Source organism: Peromyscus maniculatus, chromosome 16 (assembly GCF_049852395.1).
Source record: "Peromyscus maniculatus bairdii isolate BWxNUB_F1_BW_parent chromosome 16, HU_Pman_BW_mat_3.1, whole genome shotgun sequence".
Lineage (NCBI taxonomy): Eukaryota > Metazoa > Chordata > Mammalia > Rodentia > Cricetidae > Peromyscus > Peromyscus maniculatus.
The window spans coordinates 33,249,279-33,269,703 of NC_134867.1; the positions used below are offsets into that span (position 1 = coordinate 33,249,279).

At 39.2% G+C, this 20,425-nt stretch overlaps 1 protein-coding gene across 1 annotated transcript in view; it reads left to right on the plus strand.

The window, feature by feature from the left end:
• Lama2 (laminin subunit alpha 2) overlaps positions 1–20,425 on the plus strand; it is a 571,985-nt gene that overhangs the window by 521,073 nt on the left and 30,487 nt on the right. The window contains exons 49-53 of the mRNA XM_076552567.1: positions 1,333–1,495; positions 2,176–2,320; positions 11,607–11,745; positions 17,012–17,132; positions 19,812–19,988. Coding sequence (XP_076408682.1) covers positions 1,333–1,495; positions 2,176–2,320; positions 11,607–11,745; positions 17,012–17,132; positions 19,812–19,988 — 745 coding nt within the window. The remainder of the gene's footprint in view (positions 1–1,332; positions 1,496–2,175; positions 2,321–11,606; positions 11,746–17,011; positions 17,133–19,811; positions 19,989–20,425) is intronic.

Below are 20,425 nucleotides of genomic sequence, written 5' to 3' on the forward strand. Positions count from 1 at the left end.
GTTAAGATTTTTTATAAACACACACACACAAAAGCATCGTTTATCTTATATTAACTGTTTTAATCCTTTCTAACAAGGAACCAAGAGCAAGCCAACTTGTACAAGTGTGAAACAGCTCTTCCTACACAGCACACTCAATTTTATACTCTATAATTTTGATCTCATTAGCCATGCTTTAATGAAAATCACACTTTAGGCAATTATTTTATGACAAACCATCACACTTTTTTTAAAAGATTTATTTATTTATCATAATACAGTGTTCTGTCTGCATGTATGCCTGCAGGCCAGAAGAGGGCACCAGATCTCATTACAGATGGCTGTGAGCCACCATGTGGTTGCTGGGAATTGAACTCAGGACCTCTGGAGGAGCAGCCAGTGCTCTTAACCGCTGAGCCATCTCTCCAGCCCCAAACCATCACACTTTTCATTATCCTCTCTACCCTCAAAACTATACAATAATCCAGTTTCAGAACTTAAATGATTATGAATACGCAGATGTTGAACGTCTGAAAACTCTCCCCACAATGGAATTTCTTCTGAAAGAACAACTGATACATAAATGATTGGGTGTGTGGGTAGGTAGGTAGCTGGGTAGATGGGTACATGGTTAGATACTTAGATGCCCAGATACATAGATGAGATAAACTCACATTTGAAAAGCCAATACTTTTTCAATTGTTATATTTGTAATATTTATCTTAATCATTAGTTATTAAGCTAATATTGAACATATATTACCTATGAATCATTTTGCTATATGAAATTCTCCTTCATTCCACAAATGTTTATCGCAATCTGTTAAGCAAGGGCTAGCATAGATGCTGAGTGTATGGCTGCTATAGGTAGAGACCCATAACTTCTGAATAATCTCTTAAAGTCACATACTGACAAACACAATTTAAAAACACAAAGTGAAATGCAGGCATCTTTCATTGTCTGAATTTAATTTGTCCAAGGAGAACTTGTTTAACAGCAATGATTTAGAGATTGGGGTCTATATTCTACTATGCTATCTAGACAGGAAGTGTCATAATAGATTCAGTCTATCCCAAATTCTAACAGTGTGTACAAATATCACTAAGAAGTGCTTAAATGTTATGCAAATTTATACTAAGTGCTTGCCTAAAAATGCCCATGAAAGTCTAGGTAAGAGATTATGGTTTGGAGTCTAAGAGTGTAAAGAGTGGAGGTGGAAGTGAGAAGGACATGTGTCGTGTTTAGATAGTTTCTGTCCTACAACAGCTTGCCATCCCGTCCTGGGGGATGGTCTTGTTCAGTGAAGGATGACAGACCAAGGAGGTCTAACTGATGTGAAATGTCTCTTTTCAGTCCACAAGTGGAAGACAGTGAGGGTACTATTCAGTTTGATGGAGAAGGTTATGCATTGGTGAGCCGCCCCATCCGCTGGTACCCCAACATCTCCACAGTCATGTTCAAGTTCCGGACATTTTCATCAAGCGCTCTCCTGATGTATCTTGCCACACGAGACCTGGTAATGTGGAGAATGGGAGATGTGTTTGCTTCTGGTTTTTTTTTGTAGAAAACCAATACAATTATTAGTTATTGGTGAAATTACCAACTAAACCTAAAGGGAGTCAGTAATGGTTGTGTTGTAACCAAGAATGATACAGGAAATGCTTATATGTTTTCAGTGATGATTTAATCACAATACAGTTTAGTTACTTTTTCTCTGAAGTATCACTACATGGATAGCTCTTTATGAGAAGCACCCGGCGATAACTTTCCCAGGATAGAGGTATGTAGCAACAATCCTAGTTCCCTAGCTTTATTTAAGAGACCTAAGCTGAAAGATATTTCTAAATACTCCTAGGCATCCTTTTTCTCAGGCCTACATTTCTTTAGTAAATTTGTTTGGGGATCTTAACATTTGGTGTGCTTAATACAATTTCCAAAGAAACCCACTTTGCTCTCCCATCATGAGAGAATGTGTCCCAGTAATTTGATGGTGGCCATCTGCACTATAACATCATACTCCCAAGCAAAGAGAATTACAAAGAGTAACACTAGTTCTATTTCTGAAATGTACTTCTGTCAGAGTGACACATGCCACAATCTAGCCATAAGGCCCTTTTATAAACCCCATAAAAAAAGCGAATACACATATATTTCTCTGTGTATCTAATCACTGGTGTATTTTTACTCTATTAATAGAAAGATTTCATGAGTGTCGAACTCAGCGATGGGCACATAAAAGTCAGCTATGATCTGGGTTCAGGAATGGCTTCTGTTGTCAGCAATCAAAACCATAATGACGGGAAATGGAAGTCTTTCACCCTGTCAAGGATTCAGAAACAAGGTGAGTTGTTAGAGCAAGAATGCAGTGTGGGCCCTAATCATGCCATCCAAAGCACCCGTGATCCTAATCAGGAGAAGGACCTTGCCTGTAATTTCAGCTACTCACAAGTTCTGGGGAAAATTGATACAGCCATTTCTTTGGCTTACATTATGGGTGGTTTGGATTAGACAAGACTGATTGAAGAGCCAAATGGTTCTGTCATTTTCCCTTTTGAAACCAAGAGCTTAATTTGAAAGCATAAAAATGTCTTACAACTTGTGAAATTATATCCCATAACAGGTTTGTGTGCTTTTCTATCTTGTTGAGATGTTTCCTTTAGTTTAGAATCTGTAGGGTGGAATGACACAACTATCAATTCCTTGATCTTCAAAAATGCCAAAAAAATGTAAATATGTTCCAGCAATTAATTGAGAAGTAATGGTGTGACATTTGCTATGGTTATGAGACTTTTTTAAATTGAACATTATTTCAGTTGATCATATGAGGGTGTATTGTGATCTGTTGTTAGAGAATGGGAAGTGCACCCTTAAACTTATACATGCTGACAGACATGCAGATGTATGTGTACTTGTGTATATGTATATAGTGGTGTGGGGTGTGTGTGTGTGAGTGTGTGTGTGCGAGTGTGTGTGTGTGTGTGTGTGTGTGTGTGTGTGTGTGTGTGTGTGTGTGTGTGTGCCGGCTAAACTTTTTAGCTCAAGACACTTGAGAGGATATAACCTCACATCAAGAATGCCTCCATCAGTTTTACCTGTGGGGCATTTCCTTAATTGCCAATTAGTGTACAGTGGGCCAGCCCACAGTAGATGGTACCATCTCAAGGCAGGTGGACATGGGCTGTTTATGAAAAGTAGCTAAAGGTGAATCAGGAAGCAAACCAGTAAGTAGTATTCCTCTCTGGCCTTTGCTTCAATCTCCAGTCTTGAGTGATTTCCTCAGCTTTTGTTGTGATGAACTATAACCTCTAAGTCAAATAAACCCTTTACTCCCCTAAATTGTTTTTGGTGAGAGTGTTTTATCAGAGCAATAGAAAGCAAATTAAAGCAAGACAGATAAACATAGCCAAGATGGGAGGCCCTGTCTCTTAGTTCTCAATTTGGTGTAATGGTGCAATGGTTATTTGGATAGCATCTCATAATTCTCTGTCCTGTGGCATTGCCAATATCTGAAACCCAAACTTTGATACTTATGCAAATAGAAATAGACCCAATTAATGTTGATGTTGCCATTGTGATATTTTACCAATGTGATGTGTGCACCATCATTGTCCCCCATACTCCGTATTTGATAAACTTTTGCCAATCATATACTAAGTGCTGTGCAAGGACTAAAGGAAATCTGAAGCAAATCTTTGCCTTCAAGAAACTTACAGTCAGATAATACAGGGATGGTTAATTGCTGATAGAGTTGTGTATCATAAGGTAGCATTCATTCTGTCTTCATAAGGTTTTCTATTGCTGTGATAAAATACCATGACCAAAAGCAACTTGGGGAGGGGAGGTTTTGTTTATTTACTTTATTTACTTTAGTTTGTTTATTTACTCTTCCATAACATCATTGAAGACAGTCAGGACACGAATTCAAGCAGGGCAGGATCCTGGAGGCAGGAGCTGATGCAGAGGCCATGGAGGAGTGCTGCTTACTGGCTTGCTCCTCGGGGCTTGTCCAGCCTGTTTTCTTATAGCACCCAGGATCACCCTACCATTTACAGGACTGGCACAACCCACAAACGAGCTGGGCCCTCCAAGATCAATCACTAATTAAGAAAATAACCTACAGGTGTGCCTACAGCCAAATTTTACAGGGGCATTTTTTTTTCTCAAATGGGGTTTCCTCCCCTCAGATGATTCTAACTTATGTCATGCTGATACAAAGCTAGCTGGCACATAGTCTCAGAAGAGAACTGTGGGATGGAGAAATCCGCTCGAGGGAGTGCTCCTGAAACACGAGCAAGTGGGGAAGAGTGGCGTAGATGAAGAGCCTCTGTAGAAAGTTCAGAGGAATGCTGCACCAACCCTGGAGCCACGGGAGAACAAGATGCACCAGTTTGAAATGGCATCTCCTTGAAGCAGGAGGAGGTGCTTGGAGAAACTCGTTAGGGGAGACAAAAGCTAATGTTATTCTTTGGTAGCTGGTGTGCTGCATTCTTCATCCCCATGTAAGAGAGACACGGTGCTCACAAGTCATACAAACCCTGTGTAAGAACATTTGATTGGGTGTTTCCCAAACACCTTTACTCCCATAAATCCTTCAGCTGCTGCAATAGAAACGTTTCTGCCAGACACATGTTGGCAGACACACTGATAGCTATCAGTAAACGTGTAGGCTAAATGAATGAATGATGGTAGGAAATAACTGAATTATGCTTAAATAGCAGGGTGAGTCTCTGCATAGGCCTGTGAGCTAAGAAAACGACTTTAGTCATAGGGAAATTTAACTCTTCACCAAGATGGTGGTATTATTGGATCTGGACTTCACTGGAATTTCTTCCAGAGCAACTTTAGTCAGTATGTGTGTGACCATTTTGTTTGCTACCGAGATCTTCAGAGAATCAGTAAAAAGAATAAAATTAAAGTCAATAATGAGACTAGAGAGGGGGAGAATGGAGTTGACTAATACCAAGTATCTTAAGCCTTATAAAAGCTTAGAGGAACAAGATCTGGAATAATCCCTTTTCCTTAGACAACAAGATTATGCCAGCGCTATTGAAGGAGTTGTTAAATTGAGAGACAATAACAGGGTTATTGGGGGTTTTTTTTTCCTTGAAAAATAGTCAGCTCTATTTGAGACCAATTGTATTCAAGGTACCTTCAGTAACCTAGGGAAGCTGTGTACCTTCCCTAGGTGCAGGCAATTAGATGTGGTAAGAATCATGGAATTCTAGAGAGGAGATGGAGAAGTTGGAATCATTCTCATATTCACAATGGTCAAATATGAGTAAGGGTGAGAAAAAACTGAGTATGATATCAGATCAAGATGACCCACCACCTTGAAGCCCACAAATATTGAAAGAGTAATTAAATGGAGACCCTGTAAAGGAAGCCATCGAGAAATAATCAGAGAAAGATTAAATGAATCCTTGCAAAAACCTAATGTTAAAGAAAGACAAGAAATAATTTCCTCAAAGAATGAGGAGCTGTACATGGTGGCCCAGGCCTATAATCCCAGCTCTTGGGAGGTAGAGGCAAGAGGATTGAGTTAAAGGTCATTCTGGATTACCTAGTAAATTCTAGCCATGATTACATCAACTCTTATTTCAAAGAAAAAAGAAGAAGAAGAATTTGGCTTATCACAGATCATAGAATGCTGACAGAAGATAAAAGCAAAGGAACTCATTATCAGGGGAAATGTGGAAGCCATAATCATTCTTGTAAAGAATGGTATCAGGTAGTCAGGTTAACTGTGGCTCGTTGGGGTGCAAAGGACTATGGGAATACAAGCACTGTGACGGCAATCTGATTCTGAAGGAGGTCTGGCTCAGACAGAGAACACAAGGAAAAGGCAGTAGCTGACAGTGTGGATGTGGAGTCAGAGGGCAGGTGGTAGGAGATGAGAGGACACTCTAGTGTTCTCCATCAGTTTCTAGCATGTCCTAACTACTTGTGAGTGTTGAGAGAGAATGAATGAACAATTCTTCAGCGTGATGGTAGGCTGTGAAGAATGTGCCCGAAGAAAGTCAAATGACGAAGAGAGGAGCCGTTACTAGTCCAGCAGGAATGCTAAGGAATGCAGGACCCAGTTCAAGGCAGGTGGAGGAGAAGAGTCAAAGTCACACAAGAGGTGCATATTAGGGACATGGACATTCTCGGGTCATTCTCCCCAGATGATGAGGCACATGAGAAAACAAGAGGTCAGAGACTGACAAGCTGGAAGAAAAGTTCAATGGGCATTGTGAGAAAGGTATAAGAAAACACAAGAGTGCTGTGCTGGGCAGGCTAGTGCTACAAATTCTAAAGACAGCAGTGTGTTCAATAAATCTATAGGTAAAACCATGGGTGTGGGATGATTCAGCTTCATAGGAGTATAATTTCCATATATTGTCACCTTGGAAATAAATCAATTACTGTAATTTTCCTGTTACCTTGTGTATTTTTGTTCTGTCCATTGAAGCAATTAATCGCAAAGTCAAATTACAGTACTGTGTAAATGTAAAAGTCATTAAAGGAGCGTTCCAGTTTATTGTAGCTCAATCATTGCCCCCAAATGGTGTTATTTTTTCCAGTTCCCACTAAACTTACATTATTACCTCTCTGGGGTTCAGAAATCAGAGGGAACCTTGACAGTCCTGAACCTATACAGTGTCCTACGCATCGTTTCTGTTCTGCATTTTGATCCCCATACAAACTACTGTTGCTGGTGCCTCCCTCCCCTTTGCTAAGTGCCTTCCGGGTTGACTCTGGGCTCCCATTCTGCTCTGCCTTCTGAAATACCTCCGTCCAGGGCATCGCTCTCACTTTTACTTGGGAGTCTTTAGAGAACGAAGCATACTACTCTTTCCCCATTAAAAAAAAATGACATTAAATCCCATATACTTCATTTGTCCAGAAGTTGGATCCTCAGATTAGCTTGGGAGCTTCTCCTGCTGTATTTGTTTTCTAGCCTCCAGCCCCCCATTGCTCAAATCAAATAGGTGGCATTTTTGTTTTATTAAAATTATATAGATGTCTGGTATTCCACATGTTTTTACATATCTAATATATCTTCTCTGATACCTTTAAAGGATTATAGTATTCTGGCAGGTTAATTAATATAAATTATCTTTCATATTAAGGAGAAGAGTGTGGAAGCCACAAGAGAAAATCAGGCAATGGTTATAAACAAATAATTAACAAAAGACAAACCAATTCAGACGTCTTATTATATATGGTTGGGAAATGAAATCTCAGTGGAAGAATATAGTCATTGAACATGCAGAAGCAATATTGAAAAATTACATACATGATTGTGAAATAAATTTTACGTCACAGTGGAACTTGACACTAGGAAAATGTGAAAAGGATGCCACTCCATGGACACCAGAATGTCTGAAATTTAAAAACTCAGTCATACCCAGTTCTGCAAAGATTCAGAACAGGAGAAGCCCTACACACTGTAGCAGAGAATGGAAGATAGCACAACATGGGTAAATATTGTGCAAGCTCACCAGGCCTAAGAACCAGCCATTTTTCTCCCTCTTGTGGGGTTTGAAAGCATAAATCTGAACAAATCATTGGCCCAAATGTTCATACCATTAAAAGGATATTATAGAACACTACTTGACCATAAAACTAACCAACTATTACTATGAGAGAAATGAATGGATAGAAAAACAATGAGTGATGTAAGTTAGACACACTGGAGTACATTGTATTAAATTATAAGGGTAATGCAAACTCTTCTACAGTCACACAAAGCATATGGGTGTCAAACTATGTTAGAAGAGGGGTAAGAAGGTGTACCCACAAAATCTCACAAGGAAGCTTTTGGAGGGATAAGTAACACCCACTTTCTCGAAAGAGGTAATGTATTCCATGGGTGTATGGATGTTTCAAATTTTGTCAGAATGTACACTTGAAACATGCACAACGTATATGCCAGCTAGTCAACTATATCTCACTAAAGCTATTTTAAATAGCATAATTAGTGTATTTATGTGGAATTAGCATATCAGTAAGGGCAGTGATTTTATTAGCTATGAATGCTGGTGGGGGGTGCCTTCTAGTTAAGAGACTGGCTAGGAGTAACAATGCCAGCAAATACTCAGCCATACTCATGTATGTTGAGAATACAAAGTACCCCACTTTGGTTCAGAATGTGTTTAGCATTGAAAGAAAGTGCTAATAATGGTGTCTTACTTGTTAAATGTGAATTTTTAGGAAAAATACAGGCCCAGGCATGAATATTTGGGGGAGGGTGTTATTAGATTATAAATATATATGAATGTGAGTTTACTCTGTTGGCTAAAACTAAGATGTGAGCAAAGGAAGAAACCTTAGAGAACATCAGTATCTCCTAAGTATTCAAAGAAGTATGGGAAGGACCAGAGAGATGACTCAGCAGGTGCTTGCTGCCAATTCTGACCCCTCAGTTTGAGCCTCAGAACCTACATAGTAAAAGGAGAGAACTGACCCCTGAAAGTTATACCTGACCTCTTCACATATGTGTGCACATACATATGCTAAGTAAATGTGATTAAAACTTTTTTAAGGGTAAAAAGGAAGAGATTGAAAATTAGAGGTAAGAAAAACTAGAGGCAAAAGAAGAAAATATCCACAATGAAAAAGAAATGCTAACAGCATCAAATATTTCACTGAAACTGTGGTGAGGACTCACAGTGCTCGGGCTTTGAAAAAGGAGGTAGGGAAGGAATTCCAAAAGGCCTGAGGCCTCTGCAGGGACACTTTGCTCAGCCTGGGTGCAGGGAGGAGGGGACTGGACCTGCCTGGACTGAATCTACCAGGCTGAGCTGAATCCCTAGGGGAGTCCTTGCCCTGGAGGAGATGGGAATGGGGGGTGGGCTGGGGGGAGGGCGGGAGGACAGGGGAATCCATGGCTGATGTGTAAAATTAAATTAAATTATAAGATAAAAAAATTTAAAAGAATAAAAATAAAAAATTTAAAAAAATGGACAGTAAGTAACAATAACAACAACAAAAATATGCCAAGTACTGAGGTGAGATGAAGTAAGGCTCCAGTAATGAAGGTGACTGCTTTTGATCAGTGACCCTGTTCTGTTAGTTGCTTTGCATAGATTATTATTTGTTTGTAAAACCACTGCTCTCCTGAAATTCAGAAGCATTCCTTGAGGGTATCCCTCACTCTCCTCTTAGTCTTGAGCAGACCCACAGCCACTAACAGAAGTGTGGTTCCCCCAAGTGCTCCGAAGGGGACCAAAGCTGAGAATAGCTACTTAGGTTTCTGTTGAATGTGGAGAAGGAAAGGATTACCAAGGTAGAAGCAATGCATCACAACACAGAGAGGACTCTAAAATGACATGCTAAGCCCTCACTCGGTGTGTTTTATGTGGTACCACCCTCTTTCCTCTGCTGACTCATAAAATTGATGGCTAAACCCACCAAATCTTGAATGTGTGTGGAGGTAGCTATTTTTGTGTTCAACCAAGAAAAACTTATGGCAAGCATAACACAATCTACCAAGATCGTCTTCATCCCTGGTGCTCTTAACAGCTTCAGGAAAGCCCTGCTGTCAAGACAGTAAAACCATGCCAGCCTGCATCTTCATCAAAGGTAGCTCTGGGGCTGGTGAGTTTCACTTGAATTTTGCTGATGTTCTTTGACTCCGAGAATGGCTTCTAAAACTGCATAGACGCTCCCACCGATAAGGAGGAAAAGCACATCCAATCACTGGCTTGTTGGTGACAGAGGCAGAATCCCATTTCATGAACAGCATGAAAATATCCTCCAAGTCTCCAGAAAGAGACAAGTTTCATGTTCCAGTGAACAGTGCCATATAAAGCCGCCTTTGTGATCTGGATTTTAAAAAAATGTATGACAGTCTTAAAAATAATTTCATAAACCTATTTTCTTTGGCTACCAGACTAGTCTAAGAGGTGTGTGTATATAGAGCTAATTATATGTGTAAAAGTAATTAAATATATGGAATTAATTAAAATTCTGAATATTGATTTGTTATTCCTTTAGGGTGGTTTACTAGTTTTATTTTTGGCTTTTTACAAAAGTGGGCTTTTCCTAGGTATAGTGGTACATGCACTTAATTCAGGCACTCAGGCAGCAGAGGCAGGTATATTCCTGGGAGTACAAGGCCAGCCTGGTCTGAATAGCAAGCTCCAGATCAGTCAGAACTATACACTGAGAGCCTGTTTCCATGATAGGTAGATTAGATAGATAGATAGATAGATAGATAGATAGATAGATAGATAGATAGATAGATAGATAGATTCATACATACATTCATACATACATACATAGACAGATAGGTAGGTAGATGAGTTTGAGTTTTGTGGTATTAATAGGTTTAGAGGTATTTGATTTGAGTCATTTTTATATGCTGAGGGTATTTGATTTTATTGAAGATATATTTTGAGTAGCACTGTAGACTACAATGGAAGTTTGTACTTTTGCTATTTTTTTGTTTTGTTTTCCAAAGAATCTCAATTCTAAATGATGATGAATGGAGAGACTAAAATAATCTTGATGTCAAACAAATGTGAGTAGTACCTCACCTGTGAGTCTCTGTTGGCACACTGCAGAGTACATTGGCATACTAAAAGATCTGGGCAGCCAAGCCTTAAGATATATCTTTAACACTGTTTGATGTAGTGTACATCATGTGTATTTGAACCAGGGACATCCAAGAAATTAACATTGCTAACAGAGATTTCCTTCCAACTAATTGGTTTAAATGCCCATTTCCAAACCCACACTAATTCAGATCCTCCACCAGGAAGCAAAACACGCCACATGAATGAATTGATGTTTCACTATATATCAAGGACCAACAACATATGAAGCACTTGAATGTTAGGTCTAAGCTAAGTGTATAGCATGCCAAAGAAGCATATCACTCAGAAGGAGTCTAGCCTGACATTTAGAAATGAGTGAGGAAAACCGATAGTGTAAGAATTCCCATTTGTTTTCTAAACAATGCAGCCTCAGCAAGGATGTGAGTTATTTCCTCTTTCTTCTCTTTGTCTACATTCTAGTCCTCTCCACATGAGAAAATCCTCTGACATCTAAGAGAAGCAATAAAGAATAAGGATAGCACATCATTCATGACATAGCCTCCCAGTCTAAAATGTGTTTACATTAGATGTGGGTCTCAGCAACTCATGGAACCAAGCATCCCCGTTTCTCCAGTGGCATGTGCTATGGTCTTTTACAAGAAAGTAATACTTTTCAAATGAACAGAAACCTCAGTAGTTCTGAAGAGGCTGAAATTCCCAGGAAGCGGCCAAGAGTTGAAACTTTTCTAGTTATCCAATTTCTAGTTCGATAGTCCTGCAAACACAATACTAATTTTCCTTAGTATGAAAAACCATGTCAAGTGGTTTGTTGACAGCCATCTAAACTGCTTTCTTTTGTCTCCACTGATTTGCCTTCATTGTGTGGAAACCATTATTTCCTTTCTTGGTGTGAATGTTCCAATAATGTACCATATTTATGCTATTGTGGTGCATTAAATAGTTATATACATAGTACACATACTGAGAGAACACCAATGTCTGTCTATTCAGAATCTAGACAGAATATATCTCCAGTTGTCAGCAAGAACATAGGTATGGTGGACCTTGCACTAATTAAATGGAAAATTCCTATCTCCATTACAGCCAACATATCGATTGTAGACATCGATACTAACCAGGAGGAAAATGTAGCCACTTCGTCTTCTGGAAACAACTTTGGTCTTGACTTGAAAGCTGATGACAAAATATATTTTGGTGGCCTGCCAACTCTGAGGAACTTGAGGTAATCTGGTGTGTATTTAAAGTGAAGGTTTTAATTAAATGGCCATTGTGTCGCTAGAGTTGTGAAGTTTAATTACAATGGCAATGTCATATAACCTTTAGCTATAGAAAGGACTAGTCAAAAAAAATCATGTTGTATGTAAGAACAACACAAGGATTTGGAAATGGGGGGTTAATTTGACGTCTTTGTTGAAGAGATAAATTGGAATTGCTATTTCTCTTATGTACACCTGCTGAAAAGAATTATGAAAGTAATTAAAGGTGGAAGCCCAAGTTGAATGTGAGTCTTGTAATTGCTGTTCTCAGTGCAGAGTCACTAGAGAGAATGGCATTCTGACATTGTGCAGAAAATTAGTCGGTGTTCAGGATGCTGGGAGCATAATCTATGTTATTGCTAAGCATTAGCATCACAATAGCATCGTGGAGCTGTCCCACGTATCCAGTACTAAATGACATTCGTTACTCACGTGCCTGTTCCAACATATTTTAGGGATTTCTCATATGCTCTGTAGTGAGCAGGATAGAGAGACATCTTTAGCTCATAGTTCAGTTAGTTCAAAAGCAGGGACTAAAAAGTCAGAAAGTAGTCCATGCGGTATAAAGTTAATTTACAGCTTAATATAAAACATGAGAAATGAATCCTATAGAGTATCTAGTATATACTATATGTTCACTGAATCTGATTAAAATGGAATGAATTGACCTGGTTAATCTGGGGGTACTTATGACTCTCTCAGAGTACCATGTTTTGAGGCTTTTCCAACTTTGGTTTTTGACTTCTTGTTGATGGTTTATAAAGGTTTTTGAAAATCCTATAAAGTTGTTTCTACTCAATAAAAATACTACATTAGAATGCTATCATTGGAAATCATGGTGGGGATTGGGGAGCAGTTAGCTCACTATTTCCCATGAACAGGTCCCTGAACAGAGGAACCTTAGTCTCAATTTTTTATGTCAGTTTCACATCAACTGAAGTTGTTTTTCCCAAAAATCTACTCCTAGACCAGGCAATTGTCTATTTGCCAGTCTTTCATAGTGTATATTGATAAGCTTCATGGTATAGGTCATGAGTGCATGCACACACACACACACACACACACACACACACACACACACATACATATTTTATGTATCAGTATATTTATTTGTTAGTAATATAATTCTGAAGTATCAAGTCATAAAATCACTACACATCAAAATGATTTAAATAGTGATGTAGTTATCACTTAGTAGTTCCTTTGTTAAACAAGCATTCAACACAAGATTGCTGAATACCTACTATGTGCTAGGCAGCATACCAAACACTGGTGATACAGGACTTATTTAAACCCAAGATTTACCTTGAAAAATTACCAATTGTATTCATAATGAGTTAAACTCCCTAAAAATAGTTCACTTAGTCTAGTAATGATTTTTATTATCAGAAACACCCACAAACATACCATGAATTAACTTCATTGAGAATGGTTTGTATCTTGGGTGTATTTTTGGAAACTATGTTCTGAATCTTGATCACTGAAATGTTACTTTCTCTATTCAGCAATTTAAATTATAATACTTGTGTAGCATGGCCTACTATTTCAAAATAATCTCTATATGCATATTTGTGATTGACAAAGTATTCATTCATTCACCTGCTTTTCTCCACAGTCAGAAACCCTGTATGGTGATGTGGTAAACACAAATTATTTTCACATATATTAATAAGCTTGTGCTTCTTGGGAGTCAATATTTATAAGCTATTCATAAATACCATGTTGGTGTACTTTCTCATATAATATGTCAATAAAAATAAGAACTCTGAAATAGTATTCCAAAATAAAAATGTCTAAGAGATGATGTTTAGGGAGTGGCCATCTCTGAATTCTGGTTTCACTTCCATCAAAGACATTTGTCTATTCTATGTCCTTTCCTTTTTAAATATTCCTTTCTATCAGATGGGTTTTTTTAACAAGATGTATTATTAAGGTTAGTTGTTTTACTAAATGGAAATGCAATTATAAGTAAATTGGTTTTTTTTTTCTCTTCCCTTTGACTTAGTATGAAAGCAAGGTAAAATTTAAATTTTATGCATGCCTTCTTCAAGTGCATGGCTGGGGCAGTGTGGCTTTGTGGGGACAGCAGCGGTGCAGAAGCAGAGCAACACCAATGCAATTGCTTCCACGGTAGATGTCATGAGCAAATAATGTGTGCTGCAAGAGTGCTCATGCTTCCCTGCACTTTTCAAGGAGGCGGCTGCTTGCCCACCATCAGTTGGGTTACAACGTCTGTTGTGTCACCAGCCCTAAGGGAATTTCACTGCTTACTTATTCAAACACTTGGCACAGGACCTTCTGGTGGCCGGCAGGACATATGTAAAGGGCAGCTGGTCAGTCAAGTTTATGGGCACAGTCTAATTCTGGGGACCCATGTTAAGATGGCTTCTGAAGCAGAACCTTAGAGTCCGGCCTCCCTGGCACTGTGCTGTTTGCTCAGCAAGCCACCCGTGCTACCGAATGCTTAGCACTGCCTTCTTGCTTTTTGCAGACCTGCAAATATGCATTCACATGGCCACTACACCTCTTGTCAAAGCTGCTTTCTTATTGCCATATATAAAAGTATCTAGGGAGCCAAAGGAAAAACACTTCTGAAGATAGTACACTTCAAACAAAAATTTGAGTTAAGAATGGAGAGGTTTAAAGACGATCTCTCCATAGCTTTTTAGCAGCCTTTGCATCCTTCCCTGCAGGCAGATATTAGTAAGAATTAGCAATCTTGTAAGTGGCTGATCAAATCCTGGAGATGTGGCTGGCTGGGCTGGCTGACCCTGGACAAAGCCAAAGGAGTTTTGGTATTTCGGAGCCTAATCCTGCCAGAATTCTGAACCAGGAGATAATGAAGCTGAAGTGATCCAGGAAATGTTTAAAACCAAGACCAGATTTTAATATCAGAGACTAGAAGACATGGATGGTGGGAAAAATAAACACAAGTTATTTTTTTCATTGCGTCATTCTGAGACTAGCCATGCCCTGTTTGCAGAGATGGGTAAAAGGCAAAGACTGAACATTCAGTGGAAATACAGATAAATAAACCTCCAGGACAGCACTGTGTAGCCTGGCAGTTTTATACATGAGTGGTGGGCCTAAGGAGAGAGACCTGTGGTCACCCTAGGAGAGCAAATCACTGTACCATGAATCATCCCTGAGGCTTTCATAATGTTGAACTTGCTAAATCATTACGCGTTGAAAAGGATCTTAGTATTTCCATGAAACAATAAACTTGTTGGAGTGCTTTATTCACAAACTCCCCCAACCCCCAAAATTGTGATAGATCTGTCCACCTCTAAAGCACAATTCAGAAGCAAGTGAGCACCGCAAATGAAATCCACCATCCCCTTCACTTTGTACACAATGATAAGTAAGATCCCTCCCCCCCACCCCGAACCCCAGGCTGGCAATGTTCTTCATAATTACTGACTGAAGGAACAGAAGGAAGAGACCTTGGGAACCAGAGAAAATGATCAAAGGAAATAAAGAAGTTCCAGAGAGACGGAGGTGGAAGTAGAGAAGAGAACAAATACTTGACAAGAAATAAATCACCTGGTACAGACTGCCAGGGTCTAATTTGCTTTCCCACCTGTTTTTCCTCATGCCATGTGTCTTTTATAAAGATGAAAACGAGAAACTTGGCATCAAGGGACGATGAGAGGAGAATTAATCATTAGCCTATCAAGTACAATATTGGTGCGGATTGGACACTTTCCAGATGTTCATCAACACTGCATAATGAAAAATTACAATTTTACCCCTATATTTTGATATTGTTCAATGTAGCAGCTACTAGCCACTGTGAGCATTTAACTTTAACACACACAAACACACACACACACATGCATACAAACACACACACACACACACACACACACACACACACACACACACACACACACACACTCAGCTCCTCCTTGGCACAAACTACACTGGAAGTTACAGATGCCTGGGAACTAGTAAACTCCTGCACTGGGCAGTGTAGAACAGAGCATATGCACCATCAGAGAAATCCGTGCTGTCATAGACTCAAGAAATGTCATCACCAGGCATGTCCTGTCAGTGTGTGTGAACTATGCATCTAGATGTGCCGTGCTCTTCAGTACATCCAGAGTTTGGTCATTGAAAACACTGTCACTGCTGCCATTGTCACCATGCCTACTTACACGTACAAATACAGACTCCCAGAGAAACCAGATCACTTGGTCAATATCAGATAATACATCAGAGCAGCATGTAAGAGTCAAAGGCCAGGAGCTAATATCTAATTAATGTCTAATCTATTATCATCCTTGCAGTGTCATTGGAAGTAGTGAACAGAAAGCAAGCATCCAAGTGTGGTTTGGGTGTAGAAGACATTGACCAAATTAGAAGAACTGACTGTATCCCATTAGGTTGCCTTATTTTGTTATGGCACACACGTGCACACACATGCACACACACACAACACTTATATGTACTCTCTCACACACATGCACACAATACACACACATACACACACATGCACATGTACACATATACACATACATACACACTCACACACATACTCACTTGCACATGAACACACACACATTTTCACACACATACACACCCAAGCATATATACACACAAATATACACTCTCACACATACATACAGATGTACACACATATACACACTCTCACATACATTCTCTCACATACCTTCTCATATGTGCACACACATACACAGGCACACACACACAGTACCCACATGCACACTTCTCTCTAGCTTCAAGAATATTTCAAATAAACATTTCCAAATATTTTTCCTAAATTTTGAGCAAGATTTTTAAGAGCTTTTTGAAAACAATTGAATTATTCTGCCCACACAATTATCTGCTCTTTAGAAGCACTTATTTCATTATGCACATGAAGCATTCATAAGTCAGTTGATTCCTGGGCCTCGTATTGAAATGCTGTGAGTGAAGCTTCTCTTGGAGAGAAAAATGGTATCAGAATTCTGTATCCAGGGTGATGTCAACATCCACTCAACCCAACTACCACATAACAGTCAGCACAGTTTGTGGAGGGCAAGTGTGTGCATGTGCACTTTGATAGACATGCACCTGCCTCGTGTGTGTGTGTGTGTGTGTGTGTGTGTGTGTGTGTGTGTGTGTGTGTGTGTGTGTGTTTACTCCACATGGCTTCCTTCCAGCACTCAGAGACTACACTGTCATCAGTCTAATGCTATTGCTTTTGCTCTCCATTTGACTACTCAATAGGCCAGAAGTAAATGTGAGGAAATATTCTGGCTGCCTCAAAGACATTGAGATTTCAAGGACTCCATACAATATACTCAGCAGCCCCGATTATGTTGGCGTTACCAAAGGCTGTGCGCTAGAGGTTGGTTCATTTCTAAAGGTTCTATAACATATTCATATCGTACTTCATTTACTTAACGTGAGTGCTTTTGCTAGAATTGTTCCTTTGTTAATATGTTTTAGTTTTTGTACGCATCTTTTCTTAGTTATGCATGAATGACAGAGTAAGACAGAAGCATTCTATAAAGCACCGTGATGGAAATAGCGTTATGAAGAGCCAAAACTGTGTGCCATTTTCCAAATTGTGTAGTACTTGAATGTATGGCATGTATATTTAATATGAATAGCTCTTCTGGTTAGGTCTTTCTTCTTTTTTAATAACATTTTTTCTCATCTTTCTTAAATTCATTTCATCTTTGCACATCATACAGCTTGATGACCTTTTTCTAGGCTATGTTAATAGTTTACACAGACGGCAACCCCATCCACCATCTTACCAGTGTGCAGCATCTCGTCCAACTCTGCAAAGACTCTTGTGATAGGAATGTAAAAAATCCCTCCTATCTCAGAACCTCTTCTTTGTTGCTAGTGCAGCCTGGGGACAAGTGCTCAGTAGTGACTCTTCAGTTCTGACCAGTCAATGTGAGCAAGACCCAATGCACCACTTTCTTCTTTTAAAATATCTGTAGCATAGCTAAAGATGACCACACATTAGTAACAGGAATTTTCTGGAAATTCTATAGTGATGAGATTTTAAAATAAGAAAACGTTGGATCTCTCAAACACAAATTTGTAATTACCCACTCGACTATGTTCATTTCGGCTGTGTCCTCCAATTTGGATCATTTTGAGTCCCTCAAGTGGAGTTCAGTGAAATGAAGAGGAGACAGGGAAATGAGGAAAGAGTGGATTTGCCTTCCAGAAGCTTTCAAGATTGGGACAGACCTGTCTGGCTCTTTGTTGTGCGTCACTGCAGGCCCTGGGTGAAGTGGCCGTGGACTCCCACTCCAAACCTAAGGAGAAATACTGAAAGGACTAATACTCTAAGGGTCCACTTCTTAGAGAAAAAACTTAGGTAAACTCTTCAGTCTAACTCTTCATCTGCACTCAAAAGATGTATATGTGAGAGTGGAAAGCTGTCCAGAGCTGAACAGCCTGGGTGCACAATGGAAAGGCATTCTATGTAATGTAAAGATGCCTATGTAAAGGCATTCCAAAATAGGGGATTATTTGGCTAAAATAAGAGACAGGAAATTGCTATAGATAAATATTGAAAAGTCTGCATGGTAGTTTTCTCTGAACTGTCTAAAATTGTGAAATTTGAGAATCAGAATAGAAAGTAGATTATACATTTTACCAACTCCTGTACCATTTTACTGGATTTGGAATCCTGTTCAGGGGTGCTGAGAGTGGGGATAACCCCAATGAAAGGGATTTTTTTTTTTTTGCTTTTATTCCAGAAAAATCCAAGACATTAAAATACCAATATTGTAGGCACCTTAAAAGTCCAATGGCACGGCCTTGCTGAAATAAATGCCAGGACTCTCAGACAGCAGAATTCCTCCAACTATTAAAAGCGATGATAAACCAGATGTGGTAGCATGCACCTTTAATCCTAGCACTCAGGAGGAAGAGGCAGGCCAGTCTCTGTGTGTTCAAAGCCAGCCTGGTCTACAGAGAGAGTTACAGGACAGCTAGGGCTGTTACACAGAGAAACCCTGTCTCAAAAAAAAAAAAAAAAGTGATGATGAACTTCATTTACTGGCAGAATAATCTCCATATTTGAAAAGAGATGTTGCAGGACTGGAGAGAAAGCTCAATGGTTAAGGACCTCTACTGCTCTTGCAGAGGAATTGCCTGAGGCTCACAATTACCTCTAACGCCAACTTGAGGTAGACCCAAAGTCCTCTTCTGGCCTCTGTGGGCACTACATTCATGCACACAACCACCCCCTCCCTGCCCCACTGCCCCCCCCAACTTAATTTAAAAAGAAATAACATCTAAAAAAAAAAGTAAAGATGAAATTCAGTCTAAATATAAAAAGAATGGAAAAGAGGACACGGTTGTGAAGGATAAAGTGAAGGTGCAGATGACGTCTAGAAGACTACATGCTTTCTGCATAGCTTTGAGAAGTGGGTCACTTTCTCCGCTTTGCACTGTGGTTAGTCTCTGAAATATGGGTATATGAATTCTATGATTAGCCACAAAACATTGATATTATTTTGGAAAAAAACAGACATGAAATATTAGATTTATTTATTTTTAATAATTAGGTTTATTCATTTAATAATAAACACTAGAAACTATTCTAGAGAATATTTGTACTCTTGATATTGATGAACATTTTCCTTTCCCATGGGCTCATCATGAGGAAAAATGTAGATAGAAGCCATGGTCACACCCATCTTTAAGACATAAAATATTAATTGATACTATATAGCCAAGAGATTTAAGAAAGACAGTAAATTAGATTTAAGCCAAAAGAAAATGTTGTCTACCAATATTCTTCCACAACTTATGTCTAGAGTTATATCTTTAAAACAGAAGCCACACTTTTTAAATTTTAAGCAGAACTGTTTAAGATTAATTGTATTGGAAACATTATTTTCTCCAACTGCTGTTAAGCTCTCAATGTGACTATGGATTTTCATGCTCCCTAACATTGCACTGTTTTTGTAATCATGTTGAATGCATTGAGGAAGGAGGCAGTGTGAAGAATTTAGCTTCTCATCTCTAATGATTTCTCTGGTTTTTCCTGCAGAATGTTTACACAGTGAGCTTCCCCAAGCCTGGTTTCGTGGAGCTTGCCCCTGCGTCCATTGATGTCGGAACGGAAATCAATCTGTCCTTCAGTACGAAGAATGAGTCTGGACTCATTCTCTTGGGAAGTGGAGGGGCACCAACACCACCCAGGAGGAAACGGAGGCAAACTGGACAGGTACCTTCACAGCTCACACCTAAGGCATTTCCCCTTGTTTTTAAATAGTACCTTTAGGGGGTAGGGAGATACTCAGTGGACATGATCAGTTGGTGAAGTGCCTGCCTTAAATAACACTGTTGAGTTGGTTTTATAGTTTAGAATTGAAGTATTTATTTTGACTATCATCTTGTTTAACCAGGACGGATTATTCTCAGTGAGAAGAGTCATAGCTATTACCAAGTCAGGGATGATCAAGCGAATAAACAAACTATTTTACAAATATATCTATGAATATGAAAACACCTTTACAAATGAGATGGTGTCATTTTTATTAGATGTTTGTACATGTATACATGTTTGTAGGGAGGGATGTGTGTGTGTGTGCACAGGTGCATGTCATGTGCGTGGCCTATAACTCACCAAGAAGGCGAGGCTGTCTGGCCTGCAACCCCAAG